General features: G+C 34.0%; 1 protein-coding gene across 3 annotated transcripts in view; it reads right to left on the minus strand.

Annotated features, from left to right (window-relative positions):
* The window catches only part of MICU3 (mitochondrial calcium uptake family member 3), a 102,932-nt gene that overhangs the window by 27,392 nt on the left and 53,897 nt on the right, over nt 1-21,643 (minus strand). For 2 of the 3 annotated variants that reach the window (XM_032328956.1, XM_032328955.1), the window contains exons 4-8: nt 17,960-18,038; nt 13,909-13,956; nt 10,714-10,796; nt 8,002-8,073; nt 4,795-4,833 (exon numbers count right to left, since the gene is read on the minus strand). In XM_032328956.1, coding sequence (XP_032184847.1) covers nt 4,795-4,833; nt 8,002-8,073; nt 10,714-10,796; nt 13,909-13,956; nt 17,960-18,038 — 321 coding nt within the window. The remainder of the gene's footprint in view (nt 1-4,794; nt 4,834-8,001; nt 8,074-10,713; nt 10,797-13,908; nt 13,957-17,959; nt 18,039-21,643) is intronic. The other variant, XM_032328957.1, reaches the window with a different exon arrangement.

The raw sequence follows: 21,643 nt of genomic DNA on the forward strand, positions 1-21,643 counted from the left end.
GTCATGGTTTCAGGGTCCTGGATGGAGGCCTGCGTCGGGCCCTCTGCTGAGCGGGGAGCCTGCTTCTCCCTCTCTCTCTGCTGCCTCTCTGCCTACTTGTGATCTCTCTGTCAAATAAATAAAATCTTTAAAAAAAAAAAAAGACATGTCAAGATATAAGGACAGAGACTGAAAAAGATATGCCAGGCTTCTATTAATGCTATTAATGACAGCACTAATCTTCTCATTGAGAATAACTGAAAAAGCTGGACAAATAATAAAACAGTTATATCTTCTTAAAAGCATTGTAAAGACTCTGATACTGTGTTGGGTGACGGTATAACAGCAATGGTGGATAAAACTGGTGGATAAATGGTGGATAAAAAATGGTGCCTTAGTATGATGACAGCAGTGGCACCAAAGACCAAAGTCATTAGATTCTTCAGATCCATATACACTCACGTTAAAAAAACAAAAAATTCACTTAAGAATGCACTTGCTGAGGGGCGTCTGGGTGGCTCAGTGGGTTAAAAAGCCTCTGCCTTAGGCTCAGGTCATGATCCCAGGCTCCTGCTCAGCAGGGAGCCTGCTTCTCCCTCTCCCTCTGTCTGCCTCTCTGCCTGCTTGTGGTCTCTGTCTGTCAAATAAATAAATAAAATCTTAAAAAAAAAAAAAAAAGAATGCACTTGCTGAAGAATAAAAATTACAATTTTTTAAATTAATCTTTGAGCACACACCTTTTGAATTTTCAGTGTGATGAAACTAAAAGCATGCATAAAGCACTTCTGAAGTACAATGGTGGTCTTGAGAAAAAGCCTTTGTGCAAGGGTTTGTGTTGCAAGGTGAACTAGTCAATTCTTTTGTGAGCTGCCATTTTTACTTGAAAGAACAATATCTAGAGAAAGCAGTTATTCAGACTTTGCTATTTGGTGTCCATTTTTCTGAAAATGAATGAAATGAGCCTGTCACTTTGAGGGAAACAAATGGTAGTTATTTGTTGCAGAAGCATCTATGAGAATCTAGCTGTCCTCTGTTAAATCAGATATTACAGAGATTCCCAAAGAATGCGAAATACCACTCTCCTCACTACATTGTTTATTTTTCATAAAATATGTTTAACTTGTGAGTTTTTTAAAAATGGATTAATACTTTTAAATTTCTTAGTTTTAATTTCTACTATGGTAAATAAAGATATAACCAACATAAACAAAAGCTCTTTTAGCCCTCGCTAATTTTTCAATAACGTAAAGGGATCCTGAGTAAACAATGTTTGAGAACTGCTGCTTACAGCAATAAAAGTGCGGATAAAACAGACAATCATGATGGTTGTGTTAAAGAAGTAAGAAGAGAAAAACTCATTTAATATGATCCCAATCATATAAAGCACAAAAATGTGTAAAACTAAACTATATTGTTGACGTGCATGGATGGCTCAGTTGGTTGGGTGTCTGCCTTCGGGTCCCTGCTGTGTGGGGAGTCTGCTTCTCCTTCTCCCTCTGCCTCTCCCCCTGGCTTGTGTTCTCTCTTGCTCACTCTTTCTCTCAAATAAATAAATAAAATCTTAAAAAAAAAAAAAAAATATATATATATATAGAGAGAGAGAGAGAGCGCGAGCTGAGGATGCATTTAGTAGGTGGTAAAACCACAAAGCAAAGCAAATAAGTGCTTTATATAGAAGTCATGATTGTGGTTATCTTTTGGAGGAGAGGGAGGGATTACGATTAGAAAGACCTAGGAAGGGGCATTTGGGGACATGGCAATGTTTTATTTATTGATCTATTTTAGGTTTAAACTTTTATTGTTAATTTTTTATTTACATTTTAGTTGCAGTAAATTCCTGAATTAAAAAGTGCATTTTAAAAATAGGAGAAAGTTTCACCCTTACTAAAGAGTAGAAAATAAAACTAAATAGAAAATAATACAAAATATTAATAAAAATAAAGTTGGTATATTTATCTTGACAACTATATTGATTTTTAGGCAAAAATATTTCTAGAGAGCTAAGGATAATATATAAGGGAAGATTCAATTCACTAAAAAGATTTAAGAAATGTATATTCTTATAGCAGGTAATAACAATGCTTCAAAATATATAAAACTTAAAAATAACAGAATGCCAAGTAATTAACAAGTCTATCATTGTAATGTACAATTTAACATACTAATTAATATCTCAAGCTGACAAAAATATTAATAATGATAGAGGTTTAAAACACATATTAACATGTTTGGTCTTATATATATAACATAACTCTGTATCCCAGTTGGAGAATACACATTCTTTTCAAACACAAATGTTGTTTTAGCCCATAAAACAAGTCTTAACACATATCAAAAACTGTATAAAAACTGGCACATTTCTGACTACAATGGAATTCGGGTAATTAAAATAATCTTTAAAAAACTTAAAAAAATCATATAGGACATTTCAAAATAAAATATACTTGACTTTGCACTATTTATTCTTTTGAATTCTTTACACTTGTTTTCATTCCTGTGGCAAGATAATCAAGAGCTGAATATATGAGAAATATGGAAAGAAGCATGTTTATTTAGAACAGAAAAGGCTATAAGGTAACTATCTTCATGGATATAAAGGAGAATGCTCAACCTTACACTGTAGCTAGAGATAATCTGACATAAAACAGGCAGAATCTACTATAAGAGTGATTAAATTTTCTAACAGGCTTTTACAGAGGCCATAGAATCTCTCTGGAGTCAAAGTTGGGAGGGTCCCTGCCATTCCTGAAGGAACTTTTTCCTAAAGGTAGAATCTTGGGTTATATTCAGCTCCATGTACTGCATTCACATTAGGTACTTTGGCACTCCAGGAGGTCTATAATTTTGGAAACTAGCACATAACCACCAGTTAATTCGTAACACTGTACTAATATATTTGTCCAATATGTACATCACAGTATTCTATTTAAATTTCCGGCCAACTGAACTTTTTTCTAATTTTCAACAAATTTCTCTTGTTTGCTTGAATTTTTTTAAAAAAATGATTATTCCTTTCTGAGCAAAAATTTTTTCTATTAGAGGAAAAAAAAGCAGTTTATATAATCAACTAAACCCTAAGGGGGTTGAAAAGTCATGCAATCCATTTAATAAGACTGTGGATAAAAATGACATCAAGTTACACCACTTTAAAATATGCATTTTTATATTCTGAGATGGAAAAATGTCTTCAGTTATATAATAAAAATTTAAAAATTACCACAATAAAATGTAAAAGCATATATTTACTATTAAATAAGTAAGCATAATTTAAGTGAAACAGGCAATTTAAATCTGTTTCTTAATATTCTCTCACTCTCTGAGTGACTGCAATTTCTATATGTAACTTAAACTAGCGCTAAGTTAGTACCTATTTCCTTTTAATGAGAGTACTCTGAAATGTGTATTTTTAAACACCACATAATCATCTATATGAAAATTATTTGGATTTAAAGGAAAAATACAAAATGCCACAGTTGGAAAAATGGCTCATGCAATGACACATGAGATTAGAAGAATAAGTAATAAAGTCACAAGTATTATTAACATTTATTAAGTTTCAGAGGGCATATGGTATTATAATCTGTGAGATTTACTTTATACATTCTTAGAAATTTTTTGAAATGATTAAAGGAGGAACATTAATATTTTTAAGACAATGCCAGACTTTATTTAATTGAAAACAGTAGCGAATTTTGTAGTAAAAATTTAATGTTACTTGTAAGTTATCAAAACAATTAGTCATAAGGGTCCCATGGACTTGGCTTATTCTCCAACCTGTTCTAGGTCCATTCCTTAGGACTGAAGGAAGATACCTTGGGTTTATCTTATGCCGAATCACCCTTCAATGTATGTTCAAAAATAGAAGAGAGTTAATTTTTATAGTATGGAATTTTGATCAACTCTCCAACACAGGAGGTAGCACACCTGCTTCAGAGTTGCACACTTATGACTGTAACACTTTCAAGCAGGATACTGTGTCAGTAAACCTGAATTCAAGGGCTCCTCTCAGGGGGAGTTTCTACAATTTGAAAGATCCTTCTAAAGATCCTTGGGCAAATTAAATGAACTGCACATGTTTACATTCAGAAGGGGCCATGCCTATTCTCTTTTGTTTAGTAGCTGGGCTAACCAACAAGCTCTGACTTTCGAGGAGGGAGGAAAGAAGAAGAAAGCTTAGCATAAGAATATCTGGAAGATATTTGCAGGAACTCTCAACTTCTTCAAGAAAAGAAGAGTCTGAAAACCATAATCCTCCTTGAGAAATAACATGATACATTGATATATTAAATGTATCAGGTATCATACCAGACTTCTGAATAGACCACAGGAAGTAGGCAGGCATCAAAAGTTTTAGAAAAATTTTGCAGAATACTAATGACTAAGAAAAGTCTTTCTATTAATATTTTCTTTATTAGATTTGAGAAAAGACTGTATCAGATGGAGAGATCTAGGTCTTAAAATACCTGTGTTCTACAGGAGCATAGCCTGAGAATCTGCTCCATAATTTGTATTTAACTCTTCAAATACTGCTGAAAAATATAGTTTTCATTATTTTACCAGAGCTTTTGGTGGTTGTTCACTCAGCTTTTCCTTAGTTTAATCTAAAGTTAAAGATACACAATGGCTCTGTAAATTTTAGTCTTCTCATAAATCTAGGAAGGAAATAGAAAATTTTGGCTTGGCTGCACCTTATTATATCCAATAAATTCCTAAACATTCTCAATAGCATATATAGCTGTATATAAAGAAATAACATTATCAAGTATAACAGGTGAGGGCTATTTACATAAAGAACATTTAAAGTATTGTACATACACTATTAGTAGGAGAATGGTATCCATAAAGTTGAAGACGCTGACATAGAGCACAAAGGGCCAAATGAAGTGTCACATTTCAGAATGAACCCAAGTATAGCAAAAGAAAAAAAGAAAAAGACGACAAAATAATCAATTAGGAAGGGCAAATCATTATGCTACATTCTATATAGAGCACACACACAATACAAGTGGGATAAATGTTAAAGATGAGTAGCAAAGTTTTTCAAATCTCGTATAATTAAATATTAAATGAATCTGTGCTTATTTCAACCATTTTCATTTTAACTTTCTGGTCAACTACTGCTTTGAGTAAAACATTCCTCTGAAGTACACGGTTTTATTTAGACATGCTTCAGCAAATTCTCTATGGGTTAGGGGGAAAATCTGGATATAGCAGCATGGCAGTGAAAATGGTATGAGAGATCTGGAGTGGAATCTTGTTCTGTTCTGTTAGTGCTGGGATCTTAGGCAAATTAATGAACTTCTCTAAGATGGCTTTCTCATCTCTAAATGGTATGATACTTACCTGGAAGAAATGTCATGACTAAATGGGAGTAACATGTATAATGGATATAGCCCAGAGTGTCTGGAACATAATGTTATGTTCCCTTCTTGCCTTCTGAAGCATATACTGTGAATTGGCTACATGTTTTAGGTCATTTAATCCCCGTAACAATCATATGTGGTCATTACTACTATTTATCCCCATTGTACAAATGAAGCAACTGAGGCACAGGCAGGGTAGAGACCTGTTCAAGGCTGCCCACATGAAAAATGATAGAGCTAATATTCAGATGTTAAAAACCTGGCTCTATGTCTGTTATACTGTCTCCCTAATGTAATCAATGTATTTTTACTATATACTAAATTTCAGTGGCTTAAAAACTCAAAAATCACATCAGTTCAGATTTGCATTATTTAAAATGTGGCAACAATTAACAATAAGTTACCACCAATCATCATTATTGTTAAACATAGTAACAAATATTTGTAAAGAGCTATACTGTCTTAGAACGCTGTTTATTTAGTTCAGAGGTATACTAAAGATTATTTCTGAATAGCTTTAAGGAATGGTTGTTATTAGCTAAATTATGTAAATAAATTTCAGGAGCACTAATTAAACTCTAAGATAATAAATACCTATGAGGTACTTTAGACCAATGACTCTGGTAAGCATTTCTTTAGTTATAAGCAAGTTATACAATACATTGCTTATAAATTCTTTTCATCTGTCCTTTAAAACCAGTCTCCTTCTCCATATATTTGCTAGAGAATGTATCACTGACCAGTATGCATATGAAATTATACAATTTAGGGTATGCTGATATAATTTAAGTTTCATAATTCAGATAGACTTTTGCTAATTAACCCAAGGTTAATGAGGTTTTACTATATTACTATTATGAGCTATTTGCATTAAATCAGCATTAACTTTACTTGGGCTGCAATAAAGCTCAGAGTCAAGCTTTGTGCTGACACTAATTTCTCCCAGTGTGGGTTGTCTGCTATCATTTCTCCCTTTCCTCTCTCCCTTTGTTACCTGACTTATGTATTTTAGTAAATGCTAATGATTAAAATAGTATTGTGTTTTTCTTGGAAGATCCACAAGTCCTTTCCTAGAAGTAATATAAATAAATAAATAAATAAAACAGTTAAATTTCTGAAACTAATGTAAACACTGTGTTTCAACCATGCTCAAATTAAAAAAAAAAAAAAGAGACTTCTAGCCATTGAAACATGATCTATTCTATCACTGATGTATATCAAAAGATTAATAAACATAGTTCAACCTCCTAAATAATATTTTATTAACAACTTGTTTATCCAGTTTAATCGATCAAAATTAAAACCATTGCTTACTCTTTCAATATGCTATCTACAGAAAGTAAAATTTATGAAGTTATTTAATTGTCTAGTGTTATTTGCTAATATTCTAAAAGAATGGCATTTATGGGGCTAATTCCTATGGGATTTATTGATTATAATTTAAAAACCATGAGACCTAAGTTAGAGAATTCGTAATGCTCTTTTTAATTCCTGGCTAACATTATATCAGCTCTTTGATTTTTTAAGAGTGTCCTCCATAAGCTTTGTCAAATTAGAAATATTGAGGGTGGCTCAATAAATATTGATAATTATATCACAGCCAAATATACTATGAAATAATAAGTATTTCATATTCTGATAATCTGATTTATTAATATAAATAAAAATACACCCTTCATCTACTGGAATTGAATATGGCACCAACTGCTACAGATTTATAACCTAAGTTTTTAAAAAACCTAATACATATGCTTATAAAAATGAAAATAATAAAAAAATATTGCAAATCTGAAGTTAATTATTTGAATTCTAAGTAGATCAACTAAACTACTGCACAGGGTTACTAATTGGCAAAGGAAACAGTTACATTTACATCTCAACAAAACTGAGTTTCTGCTATCCAAGTACCAGATTAAAAAATATGCTATAGGGGTAAAAGTATAGTTTGGGAGTGGCCTAGCCATGGACTCCAATCTTGGCTTTGCCATAATTACAGATAATAAAAGAACTAGTGGCAGATTAAATGAGAAAATGCATGCAAAGCATCTACTACAGTCCCTCAAAGTAAGATCTCAGAAACTGTTTGTTATTTTTATTATATAAACCTGGGATACTGTCAGACTGAAATATGTGGGCTAAACAAAAAGAAAACTGGTAGGAAAATAGAGGGAAATGTTGCTTAACTCTACCTTCAGAATAAGTTGAAAACATTACTCATCTGAGAAGAGCCTATATTTCTAAGAATTCAAAAAAACATAATATTCCTTGTTTTTGCTTCAACATTCACACAGCTATAGTGCCACTAAATTCACTCACATGTATAATTAAATCTTTGCAATTCACCTTTAAATTTTTTCATGCATAATGATCTGTGTTCATCTCTTATATGATATACCCTTCAAATCTCATGGATAACAACAATATGGATGAAAATGATATAATGAGTGGGATTATGGACACAGATGTTTAATATCAATATTTGATATAATATTGATACAGATGCATAGAAATCTGAAGCAAATTTTCTACATGAGAACTTTAGAAAGTTTTCCTGAAAGGGACAGTTCCAAAGTTACAGACTTTAATTATTGCTTTTCAACATGAATAAAATAATTCTCAGCTAAAAAACCCACCTTAAACTACCATAAATTATTCTTACCAGCATTGCACGCTTTTCTTCATCTCCCTTTGTTTCTCTCTTTTCATTTTTTTTCCTGAATATCTCTTGAAGCTGAAAGAGAAAGTGATCAAGAATCAAATATGCAGTGAGTTTCTGGGTACCTACTTACCACTCTGTGCTAGGTACATTCTAAAAACAAAGAATTAGCTTCATCTACAAAGAAGAGTAAAACTACTACAGATACATTTTCTGATACCAATTTTTTTTTCCCCCTAAGAAAAAGAAAACACACACTTTGCTACTGGCAGCCTGTTGGTTCAGGTAAACATACAAAATTATAGCTTCACTTTATCTCTAAGACATAAAGACAGGGAGTCTGTGATGCACAAATTAAAGAGATGAAGCCTCCTGGGGTAGAAAGAACACTGGAAGAGAATTCAGGGACTCTGGGTGTGAGCCCATCTTCTGTCGCATACTAATTTTATGATGATGGACAGGTCACACATCCCTCATGAGGCTCCAATTTACTCATATATGAAATGAGGATGCCCTCTAAGGTCCCTTTCAGGTAACTGCACACTGTGATAAAAGCATGGGCTCTGCATATAACCCCTTGGGCAAGTTACTCTAATTATCTGAGGGATTGTTTTCCATATCTGGAACATGGAAATGATTCCTTACTTTAGAGGAACTTTTTTTTTTTTTTTTTTAGAGGAACATTTTTTCTTCTCCAGCTTTACTGAGGTACAATCACCAGGTCTTGTAAGAATGCTGTGCAGGGTAAATATTACAGATAGTTACTCAGCACATTGCCTGTCACATAGTAACCGCTCAAGAGATGTCAGCTATATTTTCAGTGTATTATTTCCTCTTTAAAATCCTATTTTACAAATGGAAGCCTAATCCTACCTCTATCACAGCTTTCTGGGGAGGTCATTGTCTTGCCTGTATAACTTGAACAGCTATCTTTAGTCTTTATTTCATTCTCTAAGGCAATACATGAAAGTCAAATAAAATGTTTTACCTCCCAAGATATGTAATAACACAAATACAGTACAAAGTCTGAATGATTTTGTTAACAAATACATTTATTTTCACACTTTTTCTTAGTGAAAAGAGTTTTCACTCTTTTCCAGGGTTTTTTATAATCACTTTATAAGAAGGCACGGGAATCATTTTAGATTCTCTAGAATCTAGATCTCTAGAAGGAAGTCAGATCGACTCCACCTCCTGCTTTCAGGAATTCTTTGCTGTTTACAAACAAATACAAACAACAAACAAAAAACATCACTTATGAGGCAGCAGTACAGCCACTGCAAGGAGCAGTCTTTGTAAGAGCAGAGAAGGGAAACAAGTTCTATGTGAACATTTTTACCTCCCAACTCCAGAAACAGACAAAGGACATCTATACAGACACATTTCAGTGCACTGAGTTCCAAAAGTTATTCTTTTAGTTGATGGGGTAGAACATGACAGTGTTGCCACAGAAAATCTATTAAAAATTATTTACATTATTAGGCCCATTCTGAAAATCCTAAAATACAGTTTTATGCTATCAAAACAAAACTAAATTAAACGAAATCTGTTTATTTTAGGGTGTTAGGAAGATATGCCTATCTTTGCAGTGAAACTGAAAACTCTCACCTCCCCATCATCCTGAAAAGCACTTGAATGATGGGTCCTTCGGTCTCAGGTTCTAATGGTGTGGCTCAGGGACTGTCCCCAGGCAAGGGCTACTTGGGTGTTAGAGTAAGCCATCTGATAGATCCCAGTAATTAGTCTGCTTGATTCCTTTTGAATACCTACTGATTATGACAAGGATTTTTGTCTCTTCCCTTTTCTACCATAGAAAATAACGATTTTATCGTTTCTCTTCCATATTGCAGCCTCTGGGGAAAATACTAAGTTGTTTAAGAGGTTTTGAGAGGGATTTTTAATTGCTTGTTACAAAGAAAAATAGAAAATAAAATGGTTATTTATATGCCATCTCTCCTTTTAACTAGGAAATATAGGTAAATACAGAGCTGAACATAAATGTTAAGGGTAGAACTTGTTACTGTAAGGATCTTTACATTGGAGAAAAAATTTAGAATAGGTATTTTGCCACAGGTGCAGGATCCATGGGTAGAAAAAACAGGACAATTCTGGAAGGGAGAATGGCAAGATGAATGAGCATCTGATGACGTTGCCAAACCGGCACCAAGCCACATGAGTCATGGGAGAAAGACCCAAGGCACATACCTAACAACAATCTTAATTCTCCTCACTTTAGATCAGCCCTTGTTCAAAGACCAATGAAGGGAATAGCAAAATGAGGACAAGAATGGAATATAAGGTAGTCATGAATAGAAGAGAAAGGCAGAAAGAAAAATCACGGATCCTATCATGAGAAGGAAGGGAAGTTCCTGTGAGAAAGAGCTGTGGCTGAGGGCTGACACGATGGGGTCTGAGCATGACCGAGCATATTCCACCCCTCTGGGCTGCTTGTTATCCACCAGTGGAAAATATCTGACTCACTTCAAATATTCAAAAGACATGTAAACAACTATAATCATCTTTCTATAATGAATACAATTTATATCTTTACAATATAAAAATTATTTAAAGTACATGACACTATACTTCTTTATTAAATTAAAGTGAAAGCATAAATTTTTCACTCTTACTCCTATGTTATTCCAAATAATGCAAAAACATAAGGATATAAATAAGAAATATTTATTGATGAAGTGCAACGTATAATATACATACCACCAAAAACTCCTTTTTATCCACCATCTCATTGCCATCAGTGTCAAACATGTTGAAAGCTATTCTAAAACCTGCATGTGGCTCTGCCAGAAAGAACAGAAAAGAACTTGTGAAGTGGAAAAATGTTTTTAAAGTGGCATTGTAAATAGTTAATTATATTCTGTACAAAAATACTTTCTTTGACCAAGAAATTAAAAGTAGCACATTACTATTAATGAAATATAATAAAAGCTATATGTGTATACATATGTGTATACATATTTCATGTATTAGCAAACTTAGTAACAAAACTAATAATACACTTTAAAAGTATTTGTCTGACACCAGTTGTGCAGCAGACAGTATTAACTACCTTAACTTCCGAAAATTAACACTTCTTTTTGTTATCCCAAGTCTGTCAGGATTAAAAGGAAAATATCAAATCATCACACATGTTCAATACTTAGAACAAAAGAAAAAAAAAAAAGTACGACACAGTAGACCAATCCTGATTCTTAGTAAAATCAGAATGGAAATGACCTATGGAAATAAATGTCAAGCACAAGAGATTACATATCGGGTTTAAACTTCCAGAAGCTTCAAAAGCAGAAATATAAAAATTAAAGAGGCTTGAATATTTCTGAATTTCCCTAAATTACAACGACCAATTGCTTTTCTGAGAAAGAAACACTTTTACACACTATGAATGGCTTTAACTTTATGAACCTTATGATGAGGTTCAATTCCTTTTTCCCTTCAAAAGCATAAAGAAAACCTCAACAGAAGAAAACTTGAACAGGTCCTTCAAAGAGGAGCTCAGGGCACAATGCCTTTGAGAAACATCTGACCCTCTCATTTTTTAAGATTTCATCCATTCATTTATTGGGGGGGGAGGGAGAGTGTGCGCATGCGCACAAACACACACACACACAGGTGCACACGTGCACATGAGGGGTAGAGTGGTAGAGGAGGAGGGAGAGGGAGAATCTCAAGTGGACTCCACTCTGGGTGCAGAGCCTAATGCAGGACTGATCTCAAGTCCCCGAGAGATCATGACCTGAGCCAAAACCAAGAGTCAGTTGCTTAACAGACTGGTACACCTAGGTGCCCCTCTGACCCTTTCTTTTTGAGATGACTGGCAAAAAGTTTTGAAAAGGGGTCTTTTCAAGATTTTACAGCATCTTGAAGCTAGCAAAAGAGAAGCAACGTAACCCCACTTTCTTACCCAGTAATAGCTGTCTCTGAAAATAATGGAAACAGAAGCCAGTCTTCCATGCAAGCTCATTTCTGGCATACAGTTTACGAACTGAAACTTACTTTCATTAGCATTCAGTTGAGAAAGAAAGAAAAAATTTCATCACCTCTAATAACTAAGCTTTAAGCTTTAAAATGATCTTGAAAATGCACAATGAAAAGAAGTCCTCACTGTTTGGAAGGGAAAACGAAGTTAAAATAATAAATAGCAAAGGGGGAGAACCATAGACAAGTAAGGCAGATTCCCTAGCCCACTTCCTGCCTGCTCTGTTTGCAACATTTCTCTTGGTTCTAATCTAAAATATACCCACAAGTTTTCCATTCGAATTCCCAGAAGTTTCTAAAATAGGTCCTGAACTCCAAAGGAAGATTCACTGCATCCAAAGATCCTACCTTTCCATGTGTTTTTTTTCCTACACTCTTACCCACACCCTGTCCCATCTCAACAAGTGGTTTTCCAAACCAGTTCTATTATATTCTCAGCTGTCACTCTGCCAGTTCAGGTATTTCAAACTCACAGTTTTGCAACCGAAGGTTTTCTATAGCTAACAATATAACTCTTTCACAAGTCTCTCAGACACTCCTTGGCACTCCTCTAATTTTCATGGAGTATTTATTTATCATTGACTAGATTTGAATCATAATGGCTTCCAGTCTGGAACAATCTCAGATGGTCGTATTACTAACTGCATAACACTTCTTGTTCTTCAGCACCAATATTTTAATTTCATTTTGAGTCCAGCAGGAAAAAAATATAAGGAAAAATAAAGGATGGTAATTTTCAAAATTTATATGCACACATGTATATCCCCCAAACTTCCTGTGACAGAACTCCAACATAACATCATTCATTACTAAAGTCAGAATAACACAATGGCCCTCAATTTTCTGATCATAGAAATACAAGGAATTTTATGACTTGTTTCTAATGACAGAGTTTCACTGATAATTATTATTTCCAGACATCTCCACAAATCCCCACAAGCAGAAATCCCTCTAGCAATATTCTTTCATTTATTTTTTTTTACTCACTCACCAACTAGTTTTTGAGAGGCCACCATGTGCTAGACACTGTTCTTGATACAGAAATGGACAAAAAAGAGAAAATCTTTGCCATCATGGACCTTGCATTCAAGTATGGGGAGACAGACAAAAACACATAAACCAATAAACAAATACTTTCAAGTAGTTCTAAGTGCTATGAAGAAAATAAAACATGGTAAAGGGATAAAAAGGGAGAGGTAAGAGAGGGAGATATTTTAGGGAGGATAGTCAAGAAGGGTTCACATTACACATTCAAACGAAACCTGAATAATGTTTATTATCACGAGGATCTTGAGGAAAGAGCGCTGATGGCAGAGGGAGCAGAAAGTACAAATTCCTGAGGTGAGAATTCAAGGAACACAAAAGCCAGGTGGCTGGAGCACAGTGAAAAATAGCAGGTAAGTTCCTGCATGAAATGCATTAAAATTTAACTGAAATCATTAGTAAGCCTTTCATATGTTTCATAAAAATTGCTGCATATGAGAGGCGGAGAATAACAAAGCTGTTTCAGGACATACGATGGTATTGTGATACACTCATTAGTTAGGAGACGCATTCTTTCACACTAGTCTTAAGAAACAGGTGATTTCAACGAGTGTAGCAGGAAATTTACAAATCCCTAAATGACCTGACCTTTAGGCTTTCAAGTAAACCAGAAGGAATGATATATGATATAAAATGTGTAATTTCTGAGCATTTTATTACTATACCATACGTCATAAGAACATTTATGTCTTTGACTCTTGATAGTGCTATGATTATTAGCATTTGTTGTTAACATTTAGACATGAGTTTTGCAAAATAACCATGGATAAACCTAAAGTGATTCTAATAGTAAGAGAATCTAACATTTGTTTTCCAAGATTCTGATTTAAAAAGAAAACTCTATCCAAGAGTAGACTTAATGAGTACACTTACTTGTTAAAATACATAAAAGAAAAAGATACTCTGTGTAAGAAATCACACCTAGAAGAAAAATAGTATTAGTAATGCTATATATAAAATATTACTTTATCAAGCAAAAAGCAAAATATTATTCTTACAGTAACAATAAGTAACATTAATAAGGAACTTACCATTTTAAAGAACATGCTAAGTATTGTTTTAAACAAGACTAAACTATTAAAAAAATCACAGCAAAAGAAGCAACAAAACTAATTTTAATTTGTTTCACAATGCTTCTGTAGAAACCCATGCAAAATTCCCACTAATGCTCCTAGATATATTGGCAAAGAAAGCAAAATTACATAGTTTATTTATAAATGTAACTTTAAATTTGTTGCTAGTTTGCAATGGATGAACCTAACATAAAATAGAAAGACTGAAAATGCTTAAACTGTAATGTGCTTAATTACTTCTTAATAACTCAAAAAATTTAGATATTTTTGCTTACAAATATGATTTCTATAATTATATTTTAAAAAATGAAACTGTATTTATTACTCTTTCTGCTTTCAGGTTATTCATTATTATTTTTGACAAAGTTAATTCTTCTATTAAATGTACTCTAAGAAGTTTTTGTCGTAATTACATGGCTTTCAATTTCTGAATACTGGATCCCGAGTTCTCTGTAATCCCAGAATTGCAAAGTTTAAAAGGAGTTTGTTTGGAGTAAACACAAATATATATTCCATTACTCAAATTCCTGCCTTTAGATGTAACGCCCCAAACTAGAACTAATGCTTAACTGAGTTTCCAGGTGGATCCTGAGAAAATTAAAATCAGGAATAAGACAGTAACACTTCTCCACATATCAGGCAGTCCTAATGTTTAGTAAAAGGTACACGAAAATCCTTAAATCATCAGATTGTGAACCTTGAAAGTCCATTTTAGCTGATGCTCTTTGAGGCTACCCTCTTTGTTATAGAACAAAGAGAAGAGGAGTCACTGTCGGGCAGTTTGTCAGAGACTTGAAGGGAACTAGCTAGAGGCCCTGAAAGCATTCCCTTCTTTTGTTTATACTACAATATTGTGACCTATAGACAGATAGTTCTGGTTGACTGCCATGAATGTTATGGGAGAAAGATTCTGGAATGGTCAATGTATATAAAAGATACAATACCTGGATTCCATAGGGGATCCCTCATAGAAAAAGAAAGAAGAATGGAAGAAAGGAAGAAAGAGAGGGAGGGAGGGAGGGAAAGGAAAGGAAGAGGAAGAGGAAGAGGAGGGGAGGAAGAAAGAGGGAAAAAGGGAAGTGGGACTGGGAAGTAGACTCTACGTCTCCACACTCCCATTTCACTGACTGCTGTTCTAATTGACTTGGTGGAATACACAAGAGATGCTGGTTGGTATAAAGAAGTTTAATAACTACTATACATCTTTTATTTGATAATTAACTCAAGATTTCCCTCAGTGAACAATTAACAGTGAGAGTACTAATCATAATTATCATGGTAGGTACTTGTCTGTAGGACCAAATGGTTTTTGAGGTGGTGTAATCCACAGACAAGAACAAAGTGAAACTTATGATATAATTAATAAAAATTATCAAGGAAAAGAGAAAATACTACTAAACACAAACTGTAGATTCTTCATGCTTTCCAATTACAAAAAAGGAAAACGATTAGGCTCACCTTTTAATTTAAAGGCCACCCAAGATCAAAAAGTAAAATAAAATAAAAATACGTATGCTAAGCATATAGTAATAATGTTGTGATCTTTAGAAAAAGAGAGTAAGAAAGATGTCAACTAGGGTTCTTTTGAAAATTCGATAAAAATAGTTCCAAGGGAAGTTCCTTAAAAACATTATACGTTTAGCTCCTATTATCATGATACATTACACAGCTGGCTGCTATAACTAAGTCTGAAATACCTGTTTTCATAAATGTTGCGTATCAATTAATTTTTTGTAAAACTGCATAACATTTTCTTGCTAGGTAGTATTTTTAAGCAGATAAAATTCATTTGCAAATAAATCTTCAATAGCTCTCAAGATTTAGCTTTTAAAATTCCTTTGTCGCTTAAACCTATTTATAAAAAAGCAAAGCTCTCTATGATGTTCTACTTTGACTAACCTAATGGTTCTAAAACTTTTTGTGTACATGGATTCCTTCGATAATCCAATCACCATGACATAGCTCTGCATTGTCCTATAGGGTAGCCATTAGTCACATGTGGCTACTTAAGTTTAAAACAAATAAAATTAAATACAATAAAAAATTCAATTTCTATATTACAGTAGCCACATTTCAGGTGCTTAAAAACCCACATCTGGCTAGTGGCTATTATGGGATACAACACAGAAATAGAACATTTCCATCACTACAGATAATTCTGTGGGATAGCACTGAATAGATATTTCCCCTGAAAAACATGCAAATATGCATGTAACATAAAGGTTAGGATAAGCCTAAACCCAGTGCTTCCAGATTCAACCCTTTTTTTTTTTTTTTAATTTACTTGACAGACAGAGATCTCAAGTAGGTGGAGAGGCAGGCAGAGAGAGGAGGAGGAAGCAGGCTTCCTGCTGAACAGAGACCTGATGTGGGGCTCAATCCCAGGACCCTGGGACCATGACCTAAGCCGAAGGCAGAGGCTTTAACCCACTGTGCCACCCAGGTGCCCCCTGATTCAACCCTTTTTATGACTACAAAGAATTTCCTTTTTCCATGCATTTATTTTTCTCAGGTTATACTTGATCCAATTTGTATTTTCCCATGAGAGGTATTAAACGAATATTTTTAAATTCGCTAACTTATCTTTCTGAGCTTTGAATTTTCCTGATCCTATTATCCCACCCTAAGATTTGAATGACAATCTTTAGGACAACTTCCAGGAAAAAGTTTCTAAGAGCTTTAAAGATACCATGTCCCTAATTTTGCAAAGATTTTAAAACCCTAGTTATGAAAAGCTACAAAGAAAGGTAAGCTGTCTACCCCTTTCAGATTCCATGTGAATCAGGTGGAAGAAATTTGAATTTCTAATTCTACTCAGACAAAATACATGGATTATAATTAACCTTTAAAATATTTGTCTTCATGATACAGTATAATTATTTTCAAACCCAGTATCTGTTAAAATTGGTGAAAATGAAAAAGGTAATTCTTTATATTTCTTTAACATTTTTATTTTGTATACTCTTCTATTTGAAAATACAAAAAGCATATTTACAAGAAAAATTCCTTTTTAAGATTAAAGAGATTTAGGGCGCCTGGGTGGCTCAGTGGGTTAAGCCGCTGCCTTCGGCTCAGGTCATGATCTCAGGATCCTGGGATCGAGCCCTACATCAGGCTCTCTGCTCTACGGGGAGCCTGCTTCCTCCTCTCTGCCTGCCTCTCTGCCTGCTTGTGATCTCTCTCTGTCAAATAAATAAATAAAATCTTTAAAAAAAAAAAAAAAAGATTAAAGAGATTTTATTAATTAGTCCTTTCTCTAAATATGTACAAAAAGTAAAGTGTAAAAGAAAACAGAAATAAAAGCTATATAACTTGAGAGGAAATATATGAATTAACAACTTAGCTTAGATACATAGATATGGATCATATAGTAGGTTGAAAGGTGGATTTTGCAGTGAGTGTTGTTTTTAGAAGAAACATGTTCAAACTGGGTGATCAAAAGACCTATCCAATAAGTTCTTCCTAGTGATTATTAAATTTTTAAAAATCTATAATCTCCTGGAAGTAAAATGGAAGGAAGAAAAATAGTTGGAGATCAATATTTTTGAAAAATGCTTTCTGTAGTTAAATATAAACCTCACTACTGAATATGGTCGAAAAATAATTTTTTGTAGTCCTAAAAGTTCACTTTCTTCAAAAAATCTGAAAGACATGAATTATATATATAAATAAGAAACATCTTTAATCCCGCTACCCAGAAATTATCATTAATATTTTGGTGTTTTTCTTTTCGGTTTTTTCTCTATACACACACACATATTTAACTGTTATATTAAGTAAAAGAGAAATAAATATAAAGAGTATAAATAACATGTCCATTTTAAAATACGTAAGTACTGAAGTTAACTTACCTCTTTCTTTAAGATTACGAAAAAGCTTTGATGAGCCTTTCCAAACTGGTGGTGTTTCTGAGAGCATTTGATTTAATTCCTATAACATAAAGTATCATAACATTGATTAATAGGTATACCACTTACTTATAGATTAAAAATATTTAAAAATGTCTTATATAAAAAATTCTCTACTGAAAAGACCTGAGACACAGCTGTATTTATTCTATTCTATACCTGTGGTTCGTTCAACCCCAAAACCCAATATTTGTCCAACAGTCTAAATATAAATAAATCATAAAGAAGTTATATTTAATTCAACTAGAGTTACCAAAAATTTCAAATAAATTTAGCAAGTGGAGGAATACATGTAATAATGAAGTTAAGACAAAACAGTGAGTTTAAGTTTAGGAACCAGTTAGGAAAGGTCATGATCTCAGCGTCCTGGGATGGAGTCCCACCTCAGTGATGCTCCCTGCTTGCAGGATAGTTAGGAAAGGATAGTTTCATGAAAGCGGTAAGTAAAGGTGGATTTGCTAATCAAGGTCAGAGATGATGACCTGGTTTCACATACTGTCTCTCTTCTGTAGCTCTCTTGGATTTAGGGAGCTTTGTGGAGGAAGTAAATGGACCGAGGATCAAACTGGGAAAGAATGAAGAATATTTTAGTACTGACGTCAGATGGAGTACTAGGTGATTATGACCACTGTTTGCATGCATTTTCGTTTTCTAATTGTAACTTACATATTCAGTAAAGAACACGGACTTCAATTGCTTAGTCAGCCTTTTTTGTTGGTTTTTAAATCAAACTGCCACAGCATGTTGGGGAGCTGTTTTAAAATTGAACATTTGAATCATTGGACAGCTACTAAAGGAATTTTGAATTTATTGTGCATACTGAGTTCAAAATAATTAAAAGAAAAATGATATTTTGGTTAATTGCAAAGAAAAATTATTAAAGGATTTGATGAGGTAAACTGAAATAACTTGAAATAAAAAAGTAGTCTGCTAAGTAAACACTGAAAAACACTGGAAACCACTTCTATTTCCAGACCTGATTCTTGCTACTCAAAGTGTGCTTCCCCAATAGCCCAGGCATAACCTGTAAGCTTGTTCAAAAAGCAGAATTTCAGTTCCCATCCCAGACCTACTGAACCAGAATGTGTATTTCTAACAAGAACTCTGGATGATTTTTTTCCCCCACATTCCACACAAACCCTTCCTGATGTGGTTGTACCTAAAAATGTTCTGTGACATTATAAACTGTTTTTTTTTTTTTTTTCATTACAAAGCTGAGCTGACAGACAAATAAGGACACCCTGGATGCCAAAGGCAAGAGATGTATTTTTAGAGGGTTTACGGATTCCCTGAAGACCATCTGTGAACCCCGCTTTCACTTTCTTCATAGTGCTATCTCCGCACTGCAGAGACCAGATGCCTCCAGACAGTAGTGTCTCGTCAGAGTAGCAACAGCACAGAGGGAAGAATTCAGGTATGAATAATGATGAGAAACTGGAATATTTACTGCTTAAACAACAATAAACCCATAAATATTTTTGTTAGTGCAAGAGATTAAAAAGAACACTTTGCAAATATATTATATACTTTAATGTATAATGTATCCATTACATAAATATTTTCTTTCTCCATTTTAACTATTTCCAATGTATTCAACTTCATCTCTTCTAGCTTGAACGCAGCTAGAGTTTACAACTTAGGGAAAAAAAAATCATAGCTACATTTTACTGAGTGCCCTCTATGTGCCTGACACTACGTAATTTCTCATTTAATTTTACTTAATAATCCTACTTATGCATATTTTACTGAGACTCAGAACTCACCCATGGTCACAAAACTACTAAATGACTGGCCAAATCCTTACTGACTAAGCAGTTTATTTATCAGCTTCTTCTGGTCTGGATTATCTAATTAACACACTGATCTTTGTCTTCAGTTCACTTTAAGAAGTTTTAAATTGTATTAAAATCTGTATTTCCATTCAGACTGGGAATATCCCTCCCCATTCCCAGTGCCTAGATCTTGGTTTCTTGCACATAGTAGTATTATAATAATAAATAATTTGGGGCATCTGGGTGGCTCAGTCAATTAAGACCTGTCTGCCTTTGGGTCAGGTCATGATCTCAGTGTCCTGGGATGGAGTCCCACCTCAGTGATGCTCCCTGCTTGCAGGAAACCTGCTTCTCCCTCTCCCCCCGCTTGTGATCTTTCTCTCTCTCTCTCTTTCTCTCTAACAAATAAATAAATAATCTTTTAAAAAAAGATAATTTGGTTGGCCTTTGCCCCTGGTTCCTGGAAGATGCCATATCCTTGAATCACGGTTGGCTATAGGATGAGCCAGGAAGGCTACTGATCACCAGAAAGAACACCCATGGGATTAGAAGGTTGGGGCTCTGAGCTCTCCCTACCTTTGGGGAGGGGTAGGGAAAGGGACTGGGGATTGAGTTCAATCACTTGGCCAATGAATCAATCGATTATACCTACATAATGAAAGCTCAATAACAACTCAACACCCAAGCTCAGCGCACATTTTCACTGGTAAATATATTGACATGTCAGGAGGGGTGGCACACTTCTCCATGGGATGAAGGCATGGATGATCTGTGTTTGGGATCTTCCTGTACCTGTCCTCAGAGTCTCCTCACATAGCTAGTCCTGATCTGTGTCCCTTAAAATAATTATAAGCTATTAATTATAAATATAGAATGTGCTTGAGTTCTGAATCAGTCTAGCAAATTACTGAACTTCAAGGGGATTTATGGGACCTCTTGGATTTGTAGTCAGTTGGCCTGAAGCGTGGGGTGGCCTGGGGACACTTGAACTTGCAGCTGGCATCTGAATTAAGGGCAGTTTTGTTGGGGACTATGTCCTTAAATCTGTGGAGTCTGACACTAACTGGGTGGTTAGTATCAGAGTTATACTGCATATTGTAAGTTGGTTCTAAACAGATATTTGCTGTATCAAATTCATTTTCCTAGAATTACAGTTGTCTTATAAAATTTATATAATTTTGTCTTATTATATAGTTAATATATATGAATTATAGGAAAATTAGCAAGTATAGAAAATAAAAACTAATTGCAATCCAGGATTGAACCATAATTGGAAGTTTTATTTAAATTCATTTAGTCTAATTCTCTCTCTAGGCATAATTATATAGCTTTTTTGTTGTTGTAGCAAATATTATTTTCTACATATTGTTTTGTAACTTACTCTTTGTACTTAATACTTCATGGGTATATTTTCCTGCCAAATATTCTTCACTGCATTTTAATGGCTACACAGCAGTTCTATATTAGTAGTTCTGAAATGTAACTCCTTACACTCTTAAAAATTATTATGGGCCCCAAGGAGATATTGTACGTGGAAGTAGAAATGACAAATTTTTAAAACACAAAAATACGCAAGCACATATTCTATTAGATGTCAGATCGGTGGCATTATCAATCATCCTGTAGCTTCTAGAAAACTCCACCATACACTTGTGAGAGAATACAAGTAATAAAACAAATTGTCTTCTCGGTGTTATTATAAAAAATAGTTTTGACTTCATGGATCCCTGAAAAGGTGTTTGCACTTTAAGAACAGTCAGTCTGTAGTATTCTGCAACCTGCTGTTACTAAACCTTCAGTCTTCTAGGTCCATTCATGTTGATACCTATAGCTTGGATGTATTTTTTCACTGTGG

Source organism: Mustela erminea, chromosome 21 (genome assembly GCF_009829155.1).
Source record: "Mustela erminea isolate mMusErm1 chromosome 21, mMusErm1.Pri, whole genome shotgun sequence".
Taxonomy (NCBI): Eukaryota; Metazoa; Chordata; class Mammalia; order Carnivora; family Mustelidae; genus Mustela; species Mustela erminea.